The 19,765-nt window shown below is 41.0% G+C and overlaps 1 protein-coding gene and 1 long non-coding RNA gene across 2 annotated transcripts; one reads left to right on the forward strand and one right to left on the reverse strand.

Moving 5' to 3' along the window:
• Window positions 1-1,998: 1,998 nt before the first annotated feature.
• Window positions 1,999-10,185, reverse strand: LOC117778273. Its single transcript, XR_004616766.1, has 3 exons — window positions 10,174-10,185; window positions 6,452-6,457; window positions 1,999-2,078 (listed from the first exon to the last, which is right to left on the reverse strand). It is a non-coding gene; the product is annotated as an uncharacterized LOC117778273 (long non-coding RNA).
• Window positions 6,036-17,452, forward strand: LOC117778267 (myosin-7-like). The gene is made up of 37 exons (XM_034613726.1): window positions 6,036-6,236; window positions 6,919-7,062; window positions 7,353-7,509; window positions 7,614-7,641; window positions 7,761-7,863; window positions 8,175-8,267; window positions 8,388-8,451; window positions 8,570-8,668; window positions 8,796-8,899; window positions 9,026-9,164; window positions 9,241-9,359; window positions 9,487-9,636; window positions 9,713-9,883; window positions 9,961-10,270; window positions 10,350-10,429; window positions 10,512-10,717; window positions 10,801-10,924; window positions 11,023-11,159; window positions 11,254-11,509; window positions 11,633-11,875; window positions 11,966-12,142; window positions 12,229-12,374; window positions 12,454-12,544; window positions 12,626-13,015; window positions 13,381-13,507; window positions 13,577-13,695; window positions 13,800-13,996; window positions 14,079-14,262; window positions 14,466-14,631; window positions 14,725-14,849; window positions 15,463-15,771; window positions 15,855-16,058; window positions 16,144-16,440; window positions 16,534-16,638; window positions 16,786-16,881; window positions 16,970-17,104; window positions 17,319-17,452. Exons 1-37 carry the CDS (start codon window positions 6,036-6,038, stop codon window positions 17,337-17,339), a joined length of 5,817 nt encoding a protein of 1,938 aa, XP_034469617.1. The 3' UTR covers window positions 17,340-17,452.
• The last annotated feature ends 2,313 nt before the right edge of the window (window positions 17,453-19,765 follow it).

The raw sequence follows: 19,765 nt of genomic DNA on the forward strand, positions 1-19,765 counted from the left end.
GTAGTTAAAGTGAGCCTTTATCTCCTGGGCTGCCCTCAGGCTCAAAGTGCCACTGGCAGTGTGACCAGCCTCAAACACTGTTTGTAGGGTCTGACTTTATGCAGCGGGGAGTAGTGGGTTCGGGGAAGGTATTAGACAAAAGGTTTATTATTATCCACCACACTCAAAGTATTAATAAACTGCATACATGCTTAATGCCAAAACGATGAGAGAACCATGGTGAGTGCAGCTTTCAATGGAAAGAGCAGTCGAGGAGTGGACTGGAACACTCTAAAGCCTCTATCACACTAGATAAACAAAAACCCACAAACACCTACTAACATCTGGCTCTTGTCTTCAGTGTGAAATAACTACTGACAATAGTTCCCCGGTCAAATGACTCTTCAGTGGTCAAGGGTGTTTATTGGCTCCTTTTTCAGTGCATGACTATAACGTGCATCTCAGAGGGCTTGAAGGCTTTTCACTTTTAAATTTTCTTTGAATCTTTGCCATCTCAGCCAAAAACACACAGCTCAAATATTATTCAGTACAATCATATAACATTGTTCTGGGAAACACTAAATTATTGAGCACATAAAGTTTCTCTGATGTGACGGGTGGAACTGCTTCTCTTCAGTGAGCCGTCTGATGTCAGGTGGTTGTGATGACAATGATACTTGTTGTTGGTTTTAGACAAAACAACTAAACTAATCCACACCCTTGGTCGTGATGCAGTGCTACAGTAATTCCTCCTTCATATCAAACTCAGCAGTGATCTAATGTAGAAAAATGGCAAATTGGGTTATATTTGTTGTGCCTGTTGTTTCATATCAATCCAGAGAGAAAAAAATTGAAATTTGTGTCCTGTGTTCTCCCTTTATTTTTTTAATTTTTTTTACTATAACATATTGGCAATAAGAATTGTTGGTTGTTTGAGACAAACTGGAGAAACTTTGTATAATTCTATTTTGTCTGGATGTAGCAGCTCTGCAGCGGCATCAAGGCTATTTCCCAAATTCTCCTTCGAAATGAAGGTTCAGCTTCTTAGCGATTAGCTTGCTCACTGTTATGGTCTCTGTCAGAATGTGTTCTGGTGATAACAACTTGTTGGGCACCAAACTGTTTTTATCCTTGCATCTCAGCCAAGCTGTGTTTCAAGCTGTATCAATGCACAAGATTGACCTTTTTCATCACTGTGAGTGGCTCATTCTAAACTATGGACAGACTTGAACAGACCAAACAGTCCCCCAACCAGACATTTTGGAAGATCGATCCCAGTTTCCCCCATTCCATGTGCTAAAGTGTTCTTGGGCAAGATACTGAACAGCAACCCTAAAGAGGACCTGATGTGTCTCACCTCACAAACTCACATCACAGAATAAAGGCCAATTCATGCGAGCCTCTGCACAGGGCCAACGCCATTGTGAGCATTCATAGTGTGCAGAGATGTGTGTGAGTCGCGCTGCAATGACACAACCAAAACGCTAGTGGTGGTAGAGTTCCTATGCTGGTGTTGAGTGTCTTCCAGTTCCTGGTCCTCTTATTTACAAATTTTCTAGTGTCTCTGTTTACTTCAGAACAATGGCGAGTGTTACTAAGCGGATCTTGTTGGAGTTGGAACTGATGTTGAAGAGCAATGACTTTTTCTTAAAGAACTGCGACCAAGAAAAGAAAGACCTCTTCCGTGTTTGTTCCTTTAACTCAATTAAAAAATGAAGGCAATCTAATGGAGATGCGACGTTAACAAGCGGACCAATCACTGTTCTGCCGTCTGCGTCGCCACGATGCATATTTAAATGTTTGATGAGGTGCACGTCAGGTTACGGCATAGGGCTCTGTGTAGGCTATGCCATGGCTTCGACCCAGAAGCAAGAATTGTCCTTAGGTGTGTTCACATCGACTAATATGGCAATACACACTCCTGCACTGTAAAAATCCATATGCTGCACCTAAAACAATGCCTATGCCTGCTGCACTATCCCTCACCTGAATCCTGCGGAGAATATGTTGCTATTGTGAACACATCTGAGCCAGAGAATCTCCTGCTGAGTTGTGCATGTGTCAAAGGAAAACTGCGGAGAAAGTGCAGACCCAATATTCTCCACATGACATGTTTAAAAAAAGGCATTAGGCTTGTCTCCACCATGTTTATTGACTAGCAGGTAGTAATGGAAGTCAGGGAACATACTGTGGATTTTTTAAAGCAAATTGTACTCACTTGATTCTTACTGTTCTGGGTTTGTACCCTGATGGTTGAATGCACTTATTGTAAGTCGCTTTGAATAAAAGCATCAGCTAAATGAAATGTAATGTAATGTAAAAGGTGGCTGGTGAATAAACAACAGACTGGTGGGAGAATGAGTGGAGAGGGTGAGGTTAGGTGAGGGGAGATAACACTGGGGTTACAGCAGGGCAGGAGGAGGTGGCCGGATCCGTAATGACAGGAGGCTGAGTATGAGTTACTGACATGAAATGAGAATTAAGAGGGCTGAAACTGTTTGGGTTCTACACTCTAAAAACATCTTATTAATGCAGTTAGTTCACACTAATGTAACACCAAAAGGAAGGCTATGGTTCTGTGATAGGCCCTACATCCACTATTGGCCAGAATCAAGTAATGATTATTGATTATTAATGATTTTTTTTACAGTTTAGATATATTTGATTTAGAAGACATTTGGATGGGAGGATTTCCCATGTTAGCCTGATCCTGTAGCTCCACTTGTGGCTTGAAGAAAAAATATTCGCTCCATGTGAGAAAAGAAGTAAAAGTGATGGGTATAAAATAGCCCATTAGGAAAATGTGTCTGCAAAATAAAAACAAGTGTAAACTACGCAGAAATGAAACAAAAAGCACTGCTGGTGCTGCAGGACGGGGAGCAAGGAGTCTGCAGTTCTGAGTCTGGCGCAGCAGTTGACCTATCAATAACAAAAAGTCTGCAATCAATGTCTAAACTATTTTTAAATTATCTATAGGGCTAATTATGCTTTTTTTTTTGCTTTGGTCAAATTGATACCAATCATGAAAGATATAAATATGAAGATAAAGTGAGGGTTAAGTGTGTCCTGTGCTCTTCACTTGAGCCAACATGAAAACCATTGAAAACTGGATCATTACTGCACAATAGAACCTAACTTGGCAAATATAAACACACATATGCTTCTTTTCTAACTGGTAGAGACAGTCTCCCTCATTCCGTGTACTGAAGTGTCCTTGAGCAAGACACTGAAACGCAAATTGCCCCTGATGGCTGTGCTGACAGTGTGAGTGATGTGTGATAGAGAAAGTGCTGCACATAGATACACTTTATGGATGTGTGTGTGAATGGGTCAATGTAAAACTATACTGTAAAGCACTTTGAGTAGTCATCAGGACTAGAAAAGCTCTATATATAACTTATATATAAATACAGACCATTTGTGCTATAATGACTATTTTTGTCATTATTGCTTTAACTAGAAAAAAAACAAAACTTCATTGAATTTAAATTGTGAGCCTGAAGTGACAGTAGAGTTCTACAGTTTTCACCAACAATGTCAATAAGGTAATTTAACTCTGAAGTTGTGGTCACTTCAGTGTTACTATATCTAACAAGAATGTAGCTGTGTATGTCCGTACGTGTGTGTCAGCTGTATTTCATCGGCCCGTAGGGCTTCATGCTCGAGGTCATGACAGAGCTGTCACTGAATTATTAGCAGTGATTGTTGACAGGATGTCAAACACATGTAGCTTGACCAGCCCACCGTGTATATACAACACACCTAAAGCCTGGTGGAGACAAGTGTTCATTTACAGGTTATCAGCCAACCACTTAGCCCTGCTCTTATTAAGGAAGTGATCTGGACACCAATTAGCACCTGGTGAACGGAAGATCTGCCACAGCTACAGGGTAGTCGGTGCCAATGAATCCAAATATTGTCATGAAGAAATTGTTTTGCCGTAGCACTGCAGTAATGTATCTCGGAATATAGTTTTATAACTAAAGGACATTTCAAATAACCCCCGCTGTGGGAGATTACTGAGAAATCCAGACCGTTCTTGGTACCTACAGAAAGAGCATGACTAAAGCAGCTGAGGGCCTTTAAATAGAGCAGCAAGTCAGACCAGTGACATGGGATGGATGCAGCTGTTTGCCACCAAGCATAGAAAGAGCATCCTACCTGAATTAATCTTTTTATCAGGAATTACCTATGTCATTATCATCAAATGACCATTATTTCCAATAAGTGGCTGTTGGTCTGGAGGTAGAGGGGGTCATCCTCTTACCAGCAGGTCTGCAGTTCATTCCCAGTCTCCCCATTCCATATGTTGAAATGTGCTTGGGCAAGATAATGAAACCCAAATTGCCTCTGTGCTGCACACAGATGAATGTGTGTTTGAATGGGTGAATGGCATTAATTGATCGATTGATTGAATGGCAATGGCTTTGAGTGGTCATCAAGACTAGAAACGCACTATATCAATATAGACCATTTACCTGCTCTGCTCAACACAGCTGAGCTGAGTTCACAAAGAATAGAATAGAACTTAATTGTTCACTTTAGCTGAAAATGATCTTCAGTTCACCAATAAACAAGCGACAACATGAGGTCAGACAATCATAAAAACAAGCGGCAATATAAAACAACAAAAACATCAGTTAGCAAATAGGCTTTACTGAAAAAAATTTAAATGAACTTTATGAGATTATTTTTTCATTGCAAAAATACTTTCCTTACCCTGACAACAGTTGCACACATACCAGTAGGCAGTCACCAGATTAATGTCTACATTTAAAATGAATGAGAAGTTATTAACTAATTTTATTTTTGACCTCTGTACAAATTAAATACAAAATACCTGTCTTGTTATGACATGCTCGTCTTTACTCCTCCTCACTGGTTATAACTGGAATCTGGTTTCTGTCCACGACCAGTCATCACTTAAAAGAATTTATCACATGAGATGATAAAAAAAAAAAAGTTTAGTCGAATTAGAGATAGAGCGTCTATGCTTGGGTGAGTCACAGGCGAGTTATGCTGGAGAATATTTCCTGGCTCTGCTCCCAAAAAGTCACATTATTTGGAAACAAACAAGCAGAGAGGGCAGCCAGACATCATGAGAGCCCTGTCACAAGAGATGAAAGTGATGGTGATGTGTTGTGTGTGTGTGTGTGTGTGTGTGTGTGTGTGTGTGTGTGTGTGTGTGTGTGTGTGTGTGTGTGTGTGCGCGTGTGTGTGTGTTTGGTGTGTGTGTATGAGGGCATGATGGTATGTGTGGTAGTCGTGTACCTGTTGATGTGTGTGTTTGCGTGTGTGTGTGTGTGTTATCAGGTCAGGGTGGCACCCTTGGCCTTGTAAGGCAGGGTAATCTGGGGTTATATATTTGATATCTGCTGCCCTGCAGGTCAGTAGCTGCTTCGTCTTCTTCACCTGGCCTCTGTAAGTCTGAATAAATAGTTGTATTTTTATTCACAGATGCTGTTTTTCACAATTTGTCTCTCTATTGCCTGAACTAAAGGTAAAGTATTTTCAAACTGATCTAATTCAAAGGAATAGAGGTGATGGGTAATGCAGAATTGACATAGATGCTTAACAAAATATGCCTTTGTTAGTTATACTTAAAAATGTGCCCTAAGTTGGACAAATTATTTTAAATTAATATCTGTTATTTCTACTCATGTTGATGTGCATCAGCTAATTCAGACATTTTTCAATAACCTCAGAATGTCGTACTTATATTTCTCTGTGCCACAATGCAGGTGGAACACTGGTAGAGTCTCTGAAGCCTGAGCTCACCTCTCCTCTGAGTTGAACGCATAGGTAAATTATTTTCCTAATGTCTCCTCTGTATTTTATATTTGAGAGATAAAGACTGTTGGGTAGTTCAATTTATGCACATAAGATCTTTTGGATCTTTAAAGATTCATTAACTTGAAAATTTGGAGAAAAGAGAACATAAATAGATCCTTTAAACCAGTAGTTGGACATTATCATATTACAGATGTGATGGTGTCCGATAGAGACAGGGGGAATTCCTAATCTTCTCTGCTGACTGTATGTACTTTAGTGCAGCCATGGGGGATGCAGAGATGTCTGTGTTTGGGGCTGCAGCCCCGTACCTGAGGAAGTCGGATAGGGAGCGTATGGAGGCCTCCATGCGTGTCTTCGACATAAAGAAGGAATGCTTTGTCCCAGATCAAGTTGAAGAGTTTGTGAAGGCAACCATCACCAGCCGAGATGGAAACAAGGTCACTGTGGATACACAGAGGGGGAAGGTCAGTGGTTATATATTAACATTTAGTTTTTAATATTGACAACACATCATTTTCTTTATCATAGTTGAAACCATTAAATTACTATAAAAGTCTAACCTTAACATGTCAACAGTGTAAGTGCAGTGTAAATCCAATAATCATGGAATATGCAGAAGTACAAGACAGGCGAAGTTAAATAAGTAAATTCTGCCTGGCATACCAAATGGTAAGCACACTCAAATCTACAGACTCATTGTGCCTGACAATTCAACCCGTTAAACTTTGGATTAAGAGGGTCAATGCAGTGACCAGTGTCAAAGCAGTACAAGAAACACAAGATCGGAGTTTGAGTATGAATCCATGTTCGAGTCCTTGTCTGGGAGCAAGTGTGAATCTTGGTGTAAATCTGTGTGATTCAAACTGTCGATCACAGAGTGAGTGTGAATAGGATTTCAAGTGAGACCCTGAGTGAAGCTGCAATTAAAGTGTCTCTTGTCTCTACACTGAGCAGCTGAGTGATGAAGTGAGGTATCGCTGCCATCTGGCAAAAGCAATGTATGGCATGATTTGTAATGCTACACTCGCAATGCTGACAGTAATAATGTTGCCTGAATGTTTGCTTTCTCACTCATTAGAATGACATTTCTATTTGAAAATTGTTTGACAGTCACATGTTAATCAGAAAACTGCATCATCTCCTTAGACTGTGATTGTCAAGGACACTGACATTATGCAACAGAATCCTCCAAAGTTTGACAAGCTCGAGGACATGGCCATGCTGACCTTCCTCCATGAACCAGCTGTGCTGTTTAACCTCAAAGAGCGTTATGCAGCATGGATGATCTATGTGAGTAAACATTAGACTATTCTGTGTGCTACTCTAAGCATGGTGCCGAAAACTACTAAACTACAAAACTACTAAAAAATGTGCATAGAGATAAAATATTTATTTTACAATGTTTTTAGATGAATATTGTTTCACTTAATATATGAATAAAAAGAATGGACAGGAAATAAAGTAGAACTTATTTTAGGGGTTGGAGAGTGGAGGAGAATCAAAGCATTACAAAAGATTTAGCCCAAAAAGGGCAAAGAACTGATGCCAAAATGGTGATGATGTCAAATTGTTTTTGTCAGACCTACTCTGGGCTGTTCTGTGTGACTGTCAACCCCTACAAGGCACTGCCAGTCTACAACCAACAAGTGGTTGCTGCCTACAGAGGAAAGAAGAGGGCTGAAGCTCCTCCTCATATCTTCTCCATTTCTGACAATGCCTACCAGTACATGCTGGCAGGTACAGACTGCTAAGACTATGTTTTGTGCTGTTTTGAGTAACATTCATTACATATAAACATAATCAAACTTGACACTGACAAAGTTGTACTCTTGTGTTTGTAGATCGTGAAAACCAGTCAATTCTGATTACGTAAGTAATATCATACACTTAAAAAGCATCTGTCACACTATATCCTCTGGAATAACTCTACATAATAATAATAATTCTACATTGTGACCCTGCATTGGTCATTCACTTTGTATTTGCAGTGGAGAATCTGGTGCAGGAAAGACTGTCAACACAAAGAGAGTCATCCAATATTTTGCAAGCATTGCAGCTGGAGGCGTGAAGAAGGAAATTTCCAAAGACAAGGTGAATAATTACCTCTGATGGTTGTGTGGTTTGTTTGAGCCTTAAATTGACTTAAAGAACACACATCAGAAGTACACAATAAAAATTCCCAACATTAAGTGGCAACTGCTAAGATAATTTCTCGATGCTGTGGCAATGAACATCGTCTACTGTTTTTACCACTAAAATTGTGTTTAATATCATTTGTAGTTTCAGAGGCTCTTTAAACTTACACAAACCAGACAAATATCACTTGATGTCATTAGAGGCAGCCATAGTCTCTATGTGTAAGAAATTACAGATTGAACATACACAATGTTTCTCTGTGTCAGGGTACCCTGGAGGATCAAATCATCCAGGCTAATCCAGCTCTGGAGGCCTTTGGTAACGCCAAGACCATCAGGAATGACAACTCCTCTAGATTTGTGAGTTTCTAATCTTTTTGTGATTGTATCGTCAATATTATTTCAGTTCCCATAAAAACACAATTATCCGCATGAGCAGATATCAAGATATCTTTATTGATACACACTTCATCCTTTCAGGGTAAATTCATCAGAATTCATTTTGATGCCAGGGGAAAGTTAGCCTCCGCTGATATCGAAACCTGTAAGAACAAATGAAAATCCTTATCAAAGTACCATTATTTCTACAAAGATAATTGGTGTTTTGTGATACAGTCGATTTAACTCAAAGCATCTTCTCTCTTATATTTGTCAATTGTCAGACCTTCTGGAGAAGTCTCGTGTGACCTTCCAGCTCAAGGCTGAGAGAGATTATCACATTTTCTACCAGATTCTCTCCAACAAGAAGCCTGAACTCTTGGGTTAGTACAGAGCGATGCTCATATGGGGAACAAAGTAAAATAATACCCATGGCTGCCATTGCCTTTATATTCTAGCTGTGTTTCCATTTGTCTGACCTTTGCTCACCCTCTCTTTTATGTCATCCAGAGATGCTGCTGATCACAAATAATCCCTACGACTATGCCTCCATCTCTCAGGGAGAAACCCAAGTGGCCTCCATTGATGATGCGGATGAACTGATGGGAACAGATGTCAGGCTCACTTATTTTAATTCAACCCTGATATAATCACAATGACCAAATGTGTTTGTCTTTATGTCACGACAGAAATGACTTTATCTGCAATGATTTAAGAAATGATTGTGTGCTCCTCCACAGAGTGCGTTTGATGTGTTGGGCTTTACTCAAGAGGAAAAGAACTCTGTTTACAAACTGATTGGTGCCATCATGCATTATGGCAACATGAAGTTCAAGATGAGGCAGCGAGAGGAGCAGGCTGAGGCTGATGGCACTGAGGGTAAGAAGGGCTCTGTCTGTCAGGTTGGCTCGGAACCAACTCCCAGATTTTCACAATATTCCCTGTCCTTCCTCAGATGCTGACAAATCAGCTTATCTGATGGGTCTGAACTGTGCCGACCTCATCAAAGGTCTCTGCCACCCCAGAGTCAAAGTAGGAAATGAGTGGGTCACCAAGGGACAAAATGTCGCCCAGGTAAGAAATCACAAAAGCCGGCTTCAAACCTTGTTATCCATAAGGAAAATGTTCAATGTACAATAAAGGCACAAAAGCTGTTTTTTATTTTGTATTGATGTGATTAAATATATTCCCTGTTCTACAGGTCACCTATGCTGTTGGAGCTTTATCTAAGGCTATTTATGAAAAGATGTTCCTGTGGATGGTAATTAGAATCAACCAGTCACTGGAGACAAGGCAGCCTCGCCAGTACTTCATTGGAGTGCTGGACATTGCTGGATTTGAGATCTTTGATGTGAGTAATCTACAATAAACCTAGGCCTCTTTTTTCTATGAATGGAATGATAAGAAAATATTTGTTCCCTTTCCAGTACAACACGTTTGAGCAGATGTGCATCAACTTCACCAATGAAAAACTGCAACAGTTTTTCAACCACCACATGTTTGTGCTGGAGCAGGAAGAGTACAAGAAAGAGGGCATTGAATGGACTTTCATTGATTTTGGTATGGATTTGCAGGCCTGTATTGACCTCATTGAGAAGGTGAGACAGAGACATAATTAAAAATGAAGAAAAATATGGTCTGTTTTTTTCATTCCACTTATATTTTGTCTCCTCAGCCCATGGGTATCATGTCCATCCTTGAAGAGGAGTGCATGTTCCCTAAAGCTTCTGATGCCACCTTCAAAGCTAAGCTCTATGACAACCATCTGGGGAAATCTGCCAACTTCCAGAAGCCCAGAATTGTCAAAGGGAAACCAGAGGCTCATTTTGCCCTGATGCACTACGCTGGAACTGTTGATTATAATATATACAACTGGCTGGTGAAGAACAAAGATCCTCTGAACGAGACTGTTGTTGGATTGTACCAGAAGTCCAATCTCAAGCTGCTCCCTGTCCTTTTTGCAAATTATGCAGGAGTTGATTCAGGTACCATGGTGTAAGTTTCATCTATTGATGCTACAACAGTTTTTTACAATAGATTTAAACTCACATTTTTTCTGTACAGCTCTCGGTGAAGGTACTGAAGTTAAAAAAGAGAAGAAAAAGAAGGGATCATCATTTCAGACTGTGTCCGCTCTTCATAGGGTACTGTATGACATGCTATTGATATGGTATTTTGTATATGAGTGAACAAGTATATGTAAATGTTTGCTTCACTATATTACAGGAGAACCTGAACAAGTTGATGACCAACTTGAGGTCGACTCACCCCCACTTTGTACGCTGCATCATCCCCAATGAGACCAAGACTCCTGGGGCCATGGAGAACCCCCTGGTGATGCACCAGCTGCGCTGTAACGGTGTGCTGGAAGGAATCAGGATCTGCAGAAAGGGTTTCCCCAACAGGATCCTCTACGGAGATTTCAAACAGAGGTATTACCTCATTTAAGTCACATACGGCATGATTAAAAAAAAAATAAAACCATAAAGATAAAATAGATTCTAAAATTTTCCAGATACCGTATCCTGAACCCTGCTGCCATCCCTGAGGGGCAGTTCATTGACAGCAGGAAGGGAGCTGAGAAACTCCTTGGGTCTTTGGATATAGATCACAATCAATACAAGTTTGGACACACCAAGGTATCATCTGAGGATTTTCGAAAAATGATCAAAAGTTACAAATGAGTCTAGTAGATGGAGAGGATTACAAAAATTCCATTAACTATTGCTATCTTTAGGTGTTCTTTAAGGCTGGATTACTGGGTGTGCTTGAAGAAATGAGAGATGAGCGGCTCTCCAAAATCATCACCGGTATTCAAGCCAGATCCCGAGGGCTTTTGTCTCGTATTGAGTTTCAGAAAATAGTGGAACGCAGGTATCAAGATTTTATTGGTTCATTCAACAATTATTGGTTTGTGATATATTTATTTAATTAAAGCTTCTATTTTATTGGGGAAAAAAACTTCCAGGGATGCTCTATTGGTGATCCAGTGGAATGTCCGATCCTTCATGGGGGTCAAGAATTGGCCCTGGATGAAGCTGTTCTTCAAAATTAAACCTCTGTTGAGATCTGCTGAGTCAGAAAAGGAGATGGCCAACATGAAGGAAGAATTCCTGAAGCTGAAAGAGGCTTATGCAAAGTCTGAAGCTCGTAGGAAGGAACTGGAGGAGAAAATGGTTTCCCTTCTCCAAGAGAAGAATGACCTGCACCTACAAGTCCAGTCTGTAAGTCTAATCACAGGATTTCTGATGATTTAATGTTACAATTTAACTGCACAGTAGCATCGATCATCTGTCTTGCAACTCATCATTTGTTTATAACTTGTCAGCTTAACACTTTCATTTCAGGAGCAAGATAATCTGTGCGATGCTGAAGAAAGATGTGAGGGGCTGATCAAAAACAAAATCCAGATGGAAGCAAAAGCTAAAGAGCTGACAGAGAGGCTGGAGGACGAGGAGGAGATGAACGCTGAACTGACGGCCAAAAAGAGGAAGCTGGAGGACGAGTGCTCTGAGTTAAAGAAAGACATTGATGACTTAGAGTTAACTCTGGCCAAAGTGGAGAAAGAGAAGCATGCCACTGAGAACAAGGTACCACAAACACTAATAACAATAAAATGACTCTGTGTCTAAAATATGATCTGTGATGAAGTCCTTGATGAAAATGTCTCCTGGTTATAGGTGAAGAACCTGGTCGAGGAGATGGCAGCTCTGGATGAGATCATTGCCAAGCTGACCAAGGAAAAGAAAGCCTTACAGGAGGCTCATCAGCAAACACTGGATGACCTGCAGAGTGAAGAGGACAAAGTCAACACTCTGACCAAGGCCAAGGCCAAGCTGGAGCAGCAAGTGGATGATGTAAGAAACAATATCTTATACCATGTAGATGATAAAGTAAGTATTGACAATTAAACTCACAAATGTTGTAATGATGTCAAATTAAGCTTGAAGGGTCTCTTGAACAAGAGAAGAAAGTTCGTATGGACCTTGAGAGAGCCAAGAGAAAGCTGGAGGGAGACTTGAAGCTCACTCAGGAGACTGTTATGGATCTAGAAAATGACAAGCAGCAGTTGGAGGAGCGACTGAAAAAGTAAAAAAAGATTTTTTACCCTGTTTATTCATTCTCACTTATTTTATGAAACAAACACTAACTGAACAAAATTTTACAGGAAAGACTTTGAAATCAGTCAGCTGAATGGCAAATTTGAAGATGACCAGGCCATGATCATTCAACTGCAGAAGAAGATCAAAGAGCTGCAGGTAAAAAGCGTAAGGATGTCAATTAATTGTGAACAATTTTTCACAATGTTGCTACACTTAAACATGTTGTTGTGACATAAGGCTCGTGTTGAAGAGTTGGAGGAAGAGCTTGAGGCAGAGCGAAGTGCCCGAGCCAAGGTGGAGAAGCAGAGAGCAGACTTGGCCAGAGAGCTGGAGGAGATCAGTGAGAGGCTGGAGGAGGCCGGTGGAGCAACATCTGTCCAGATTGAGATGAACAAGAAGAGGGAGGCTGAGTTCCTGAAACTGCGCAGAGACCTTGAAGAGGCCACTCTGCATCATGAAGCCACCGCTGCCACACTCAGGAAGAAACAAGCTGACAGTGTTGCTGACCTGGGAGAGCAGATAGACAACCTGCAGAGAGTCAAGCAGAAACTGGAGAAGGAGAAGAGTGAGCTCAGACTGGAGCTGGATGACGTGGTGTCCAGTATGGAACACGTAGTTAAGTCTAAGGTACTGTACATGTTCTTGAAGGTGCACAAGTCAAATTTCCACAATGGTGCAGCCACCTGACAAACTTCAGGGTGAGACGTATCAATAAACTGTCTTCATTCAATTTGAATTTAAAGTTGTTACTCTCCGTAGGGAAGCTAGGGGGTTACATCGGTGAGGACATTGCCTGTGTTCAGTTACTAGTCCACTTTGCAAAAAACTAAAATGGGTTAATATATGCATAATCACCTTTTGCATCTCTGTGCTAAATTTGTAAGTGCAAAATAATAATAGTAAATATCTTGAAAAGCAGACATTTTTGTCATCTTTTGTTTGACTAAAGCTGAATAGTTGTAAACATTGCCTGTGAATTATTTATTTTGAAGATTATCTTGGAGAAGACCAGCAGAACCATGGAGGATCAAATGAATGAATACAGAAACAAGTGTGATGAATACCAGAGATCCCTCAATGACTTCACCACCCACAGAGCGAAGCTTCAAGCAGAGAATGGTTAGTATTATGCTCTTTTCATGTTTCACTTTATTTTTAAATGCTACACTGGATTGTTTGCCTTTCTAGATGAGCTATCAAGACAGATGGAGGAGAAGGAATCTCTTATTTCTCAGCTGACTCGAGGAAAGAATTCCTATAGTCAACAATTTGAAGATTTGAAAAGACTACTAGAGGAGGAAATAAAGGTATGGGGATTTACTATTAAACAATATGTGTCAATTAGTTTTTAAGACTCATAAAATAGTTTCATAGTTCAGAGGGAATACCCACATTATCTCAATTAATCCAGGCCAAGAATGCATTAGCCCATGCAGTGCAGTCCTCTCGTCACGACTGTGACCTGCTCAGGGAGCAGTATGAGGAGGAGCAGGAGGCCAAGGCTGAACTGCAGCGCGGCATGTCCAAGGCCAACTCTGAGGTGGCTCAGTGGAGAACTAAGTACGAAACTGATGCCATCCAGAAGACCGAGGAGCTGGAGGAGGCCAAGTGAGTCAACCATATTTCTACTTCCAACAATTCAGCAAAGTTTAAAACCAACTAACCCTGAATGAATTATGTTGTTCTCCAGAAAAAAGCTGGCTCAGCGTCTGCAGGATGCTGAGGAGGCTGTTGAAGCAGTGAATGCTAAATGTTCCTCTCTGGACAAGACCAAGCACAGGCTGCAGAATGAGATTGAAGATCTCATGGTGGATGTGGAGAGGTCTAATGCTGCTGCTGCTGCTCTGGACAAGAAGCAAAGAAACTTTGACAAGGTATCAGTATTTTTTATCATCCCCCAAAAAATTGGAATGTCTAATGCTGTATATCTCTTTAGAATCTATGGATACAATGCCTATAAATACAGCTCTTTAATGTACAAACTTTCAGAGTACATGAAAATGTACTTATTTGCTCAAATCTACCTCAGTTTGGGGATTTAAACTTAAAATTGTACAACTTGTATCTCAATGCCTAGGTCTTGTCTGAATGGAAGCAGAAGTATGAGGAGTCTCAGTGTGAGCTGGAGAGCTCTCAGAAAGAAGCCAGGTCTCTGAGCACTGAGCTCTTTAAACTGAAAAACTCATATGAGGAGACTCTTGATCATCTGGAGACCCTGAAGAGAGAGAACAAAAACCTGCAGGGTAATGTATCAGTCATCGTGTTTTACCAGGCAATCCATACAATTTGCAAATGTAAAAAAAATACCAACAAAACATGACGATTTCCATACACAGAGGAAATTTCTGACCTCACTGCGCAACTTGGTGAGGGAGCAAAAACTGTTCATGAGTTGGAGAAGATTCGTAAGCAGCTGGAGCAGGAAAAGAGTGAGATTCACTCTGCCCTCGAGGAAGCGGAGGTAGGACTAGAACCTCAAATCCACAGAGAGTTTCTTACCAACATATGGTCTCTCACTGAGCACTTTATTAGGAACACCATTAGAATACTGGATAGCTTCTCCTTTTTCTTCCAAACAGTTTCCGTTCTTTACCTCATGTTCATGAAAACAGTTTAAGACTGTTACTTTGTGACATTTAGCATTATCTGGCAGGAAGAAGGTAGCCATTAGAAGGTAAACTTATGTGAACATAGTCAACAGCAATACCCAGATATACGCCGTGACATTCAAAGCATGATTGATTAGTATTAAGGCCCAAGGGTTTCAAGATAGCACTCCTCCCAACATACTTCACGACCAGCAGCCTGGACTGCTGACACAAGGCAGGTTGGGTCCAAGGATTCATAATGTTGATGCAGAATTCTGACCCCACAATCTGCAGCCTGGACGGGAATCCAGATCCGTCAGAACTGTATCTGCATGATTTTATGCTGCCACGTGATTGGCTGATCGAATGATTGCAGGAAAAATCCGGTGTTCCTGACAAAGTGCTCTGCAAGTGTATAGCACATGCACAGTTGCAAAATTAATTCTAAATATATATGGTTTGCCAAACTCCTGATGTCTATCTTAGAGTTCCCTTGAGCATGAGGAGGGCAAGATTCTGAGAGCCCAGCTTGAGTTCAACCAGATCAAGGCTGACATGGAGCGCAAACTAGCTGAGAAAGATGAGGAGATGGAACAGAGCAAGAGGAACCTGCAGAGGACCATTGACACCCTGCAGAGCTCTCTTGAAGCTGAGTGTCGCAGCAGGAATGAGGCCATGCGTCTGAAGAAGAAGATGGAGGGAGACCTCAATGAGATGGAGATCCAGCTCAGCCAGGCCAACAGGCAGGCAGCTGAGGCCCAGAAGCAACTCAAATCTGTTCATGCACATTTGAAGGTAAAAAAGGAGGCTTAGCATTTTATTTTTGTTGCCGTCCTCATCTAGTAATTTTGTAACTGGAAGCTTTGAAAACTTTCCAGGATGCTCAGCTCCAGCTTGATGACTCTCTGAGATTAAATGAAGATATGAAAGAAAACATGGCCATGGTTGAGAGACGCAATAACCTGCTTCAGGCTGAAGTGGAAGAGCTGAGAGCTGCTCTGGAGCAAACTGAAAGAGGTCGCAAACTTGCTGAGCAAGAGCTGATGGATGTTAGTGAGAGGGTGCAGCTACTGCACTCACAGGTAAGACAGATACTACACTTGTACTTTTTAAATGTTGCCTTGTATTGCACTGTATAACATATTTGACCTAACTTTATAAAAAAAGAATACCAGCCTGATTAACCAGAAGAAGAAGCTGGAGGCCGATACTTCCCAGCTTCAAACTGAAGTGGAGGAAGCAGTGCAGGAGTCCAGAAATGCAGAGGAAAAGGCCAAGAAGGCCATTACTGATGCAGCCATGATGGCAGAGGAGCTGAAGAAAGAGCAGGACACCAGCTCTCACCTGGAGCGTATGAAGAAGAACATGGAGCAAACCATCAAAGACCTGCAGCACCGTCTGGATGAAGCTGAACAGATCGCCATGAAGGGAGGCAAGAAGCAAATGCAGAAGCTCGAGGCCAGGGTGAGCCTTTCTGTTACATTTGTAAGGTTTGGTAGGCAATTATGATGAAGAAGTTACTTGGAAAATCACTTGAAAATTCTCGTCCCTGGACAGATAAAGGAGCTGGAAAACGAGGTGGAAATGGAGCAGAAAAAAAGCAGTGAAGCTGTGAAGGGTATCCGTAAATATGAGCGCCGCATCAAGGAACTTACCTATCAGGTTGGTACCATGTACAGTGGGGTTCAAAAGTTTGAACTTATTTACTTGAGTGGTTTAAATTTTTTTTTAAACCATCATCATCCTTTATATGCGTGTGTGGTTGAAATATCTATTAGAGGAAATTAAGTTTGTAACCTGTTTCGATAGACTGAGGAGGACCGCAAGAATATTGCCCGACTCCAGGATCTAGTGGACAAGCTGCAGCTGAAAGTCAAAGCTTACAAGAGATCTGCTGAGGAGGCTGTAAGTGTGGAAATACGTGGTGCCTTCTCCCTCATGCCACTCTACAATTAGTTCAACTAATGTAATTTGTTTAATTTGACTTATACAGGAGGAACAGGCGAATGTTCACCTTGGCAAGTTCCGCAAGCTGCAGCATGACCTGGATGAGGTGGAAGAGCGAGCTGACATCGCTGAGTCCCAGGTCAACAAGCTGCGCGCCAAGAGCCGTGACGTGGGCTCAAAGGTTTGAAGCATGCATTCTGTAGTAGGTGCACAGCATCTGACCCTGACACATGCTGCCCTCTGTTGGCTACATGTATGCTTGTAAGCTACACTACCATTCAGTTATCAGCCCACTGGATATATAGCTTTGTGGTACTAAAGCAGCACTAATCCAATGACCTAACAGCTGTTTCTCTTTCTTCTCTCTCCCTTTCCAACTCTAATGGCTGCAGCAGAAAGGCTTTGATGAGGAGTGAACCTTTGGAGCCTTCAGAGACACTTTGTCCTGCTGTGTATCGTAGATCCCCTCAACTATCACTATTCACAACCTGCAGTGCCTAATAAAATATCTTCAAGCTGTTGCACATCATTCTGAGCTTCCTTCTTCTTTTTTTGAGAATTAATGCTTTCATCGGACATGATAAAGGAAATATTGTAATATATGATATAGCTGGGATTGGCTCTAGCTTCCCATTGACCCTCAAAGGATAAGCAGGTATGATGTTGACCAGTCAGTATCAACAAAGAAGTTATAGCTTTTGAATAAAAAATACTAAAATTTGTAGTGACATATTAAAATCTGCATACATATATGTAAATATATACAGTTAATTGCATATCTTAAATTTCCTTAGGGATACAAGTGGAATAAGACTGAGAAAAAGGTTTGAGCTAAATTATGATGCAGAGTTATCCTAGATGGGAAAACCCAAGGACACATTACTTGTGGCGTCACTGGGCCTAAAAACTAGAAATTCGAGGTGAGGTTGTGGCTAAACCCGTTAGACATAAAAACAAATCTCTTGTTCTTAAAATAGTGGTTCAGACGTTCCACGACCCTGGGCCTCAAGGTCAAAGACAAACCAGTACTTATACTCAGGACTAACATAATCCCACACATAATCTCTCAACTGGACAGTGAATCCTATTCAAGGCTACCTGCTCCTCCAGAGGGCTCTGGAGGATCAGAATTCCAATATACTGTAATAAATAATAACAAACAAACAAAAATATATGTACACGTGCACACACACACACACACTAACATTGTTTAATGTAATGGCTGATCAGTGTAGATATAATTAAGCATGTTCAATTGAATAGAATTTTAGATGCACTGTTAACCTGTATTCTTACAGTTTAATACCACAAAACATATTTTCAGTGAGTTACTGCAATTTGCATGGCATTGTGGGTAAAGTGTTGGTTTTATAATATATGCAATACACTTAGAAGTAACATTGTGGTATCATAAGTAGTTTGCAGTAGTACACAGACAAATGGATTGTTATACTCTGAGCTAACTCTTCTTGCCTTGGTGCTGCGGCTGCTGCTGGAGACTATAGGATAATGATTTAAGCCAGGAAGAGGAGGAGAGGGAGACCCTAGACCTCTGTGTTATATTCAGGGAGTCCCATGTCTCCTCTCATTACATGTCATGTCTTTAGCTCCCTGAGCAGACAAGAAGGTATCTGTGAGCTAATGAAAATACATTCACACCTGCCCATAAAGAGGTGCAGCATGTAGAGCGCAGAATGTTCTGAGGATTAACAACAGGATCAACAGGACATCTGAGCTCATGCTTGAATTAATGCAATGACTGACCAGAGATGGAGCAACCCACTGCCTCTATAATTAGATCACCTTAAACACTGTGTATGATGCTTATGGTCTTATTTCAGGAGTTAAGTGCAACCATCTGTGATGCAAAAAACTGTTTGCTGCTATCACTGACTTGCAGAGATTTAGTTAATAGCTCGTTGGTTTATGGTTTGACCCCCATTGTCCTAACTGAAGTCTCTCTAGGGGAAATTCCCCAGCACCACAGATGACAGTATCAACTTTTATCTAAAAAGTGAAGCTAACTAGTTACCATGAGCAGTAATTATCATCAAAGTTGAAAACAGACAGAACTCGAACTCAGTAGCGCGCATACTGCCACCATGGCACTTAAATCCATTAATTATTCCCAGGGCAATCTGTGAAAATGTCCGGAAGTGCAAGGTTAACGACAATGATTTTTTTTTTTTATTGAACAGGTTCCTCCCTGACTCATATTGCATCCTTCCGCATCCAAGTTTTTGTGGAAACTTCACATTACTTCATATTACTGCTATTCTGACGGAGGTACAAAACACTTAAATGGAGAAGGGCCCCATTTAGTAGGGAGCTTCGTACCCTCTGCCATTGCAACACTAAACTCCCCCCGTGAATAGAACTTGTGAATGTTTAATGTTGCATGTGATGTTCGGCAGGTTGCCTCTGTTCGGTGGGTTGCCTCTGCTGAAATGCATCCTTTTGTGTTGATTGTGCTAAAATGACCATCCGGGAGTTTTTGCGTAATCTACCTTATAAACCAACCAAAAAACAAATGGACAGATGATTATCCAGTGCTGACAACATCTTTGAACAAACCCCTTCACCCTCACTCTGCAAAATTATGTTTACATTAGCAGTTATTTTAAGCCTTGCACTGCTGCACTGTGATGATGTACATAACATGAACACATATACTGTGTCAGCAACAAGTTAGTGACTACAACAGTAACAATGACCTTAACACATACAAGTGGAACCGTTTTAAGTTACCATACGTAGTCTCTAAGAATCCCATATACAGAGTAACAGTAGGCGTCTATGTATGAAGTCAAATTTACGAGTTGTTGTTGTGATATAAACAAAG

The sequence above is a fragment of the Hippoglossus hippoglossus genome, chromosome 17 (assembly GCF_009819705.1).
Source record: "Hippoglossus hippoglossus isolate fHipHip1 chromosome 17, fHipHip1.pri, whole genome shotgun sequence".
NCBI lineage: Eukaryota > Metazoa > Chordata > Actinopteri > Pleuronectiformes > Pleuronectidae > Hippoglossus > Hippoglossus hippoglossus.

What these genes read in the sequence shown, in the direction of transcription:
- LOC117778267 (XM_034613726.1), top strand. Translation starts at nt 6,036, where the DNA reads ATGGGGGATGCAGAGATGTCTGTGTTTGGGGCTGCAGCCCCGTACCTG. An exon ending in TGAGGCTGATGGCACTGAGG is followed by an intron (nt 9,165 to 9,240) that starts GTAAGAAGGGCT and finishes GTCCTTCCTCAG; the next exon opens with ATGCTGACAAATCAGCTTAT. An exon ending in AACACGTAGTTAAGTCTAAG is followed by an intron (nt 13,016 to 13,380) that starts GTACTGTACATG and finishes TTTATTTTGAAG; the next exon opens with ATTATCTTGGAGAAGACCAG.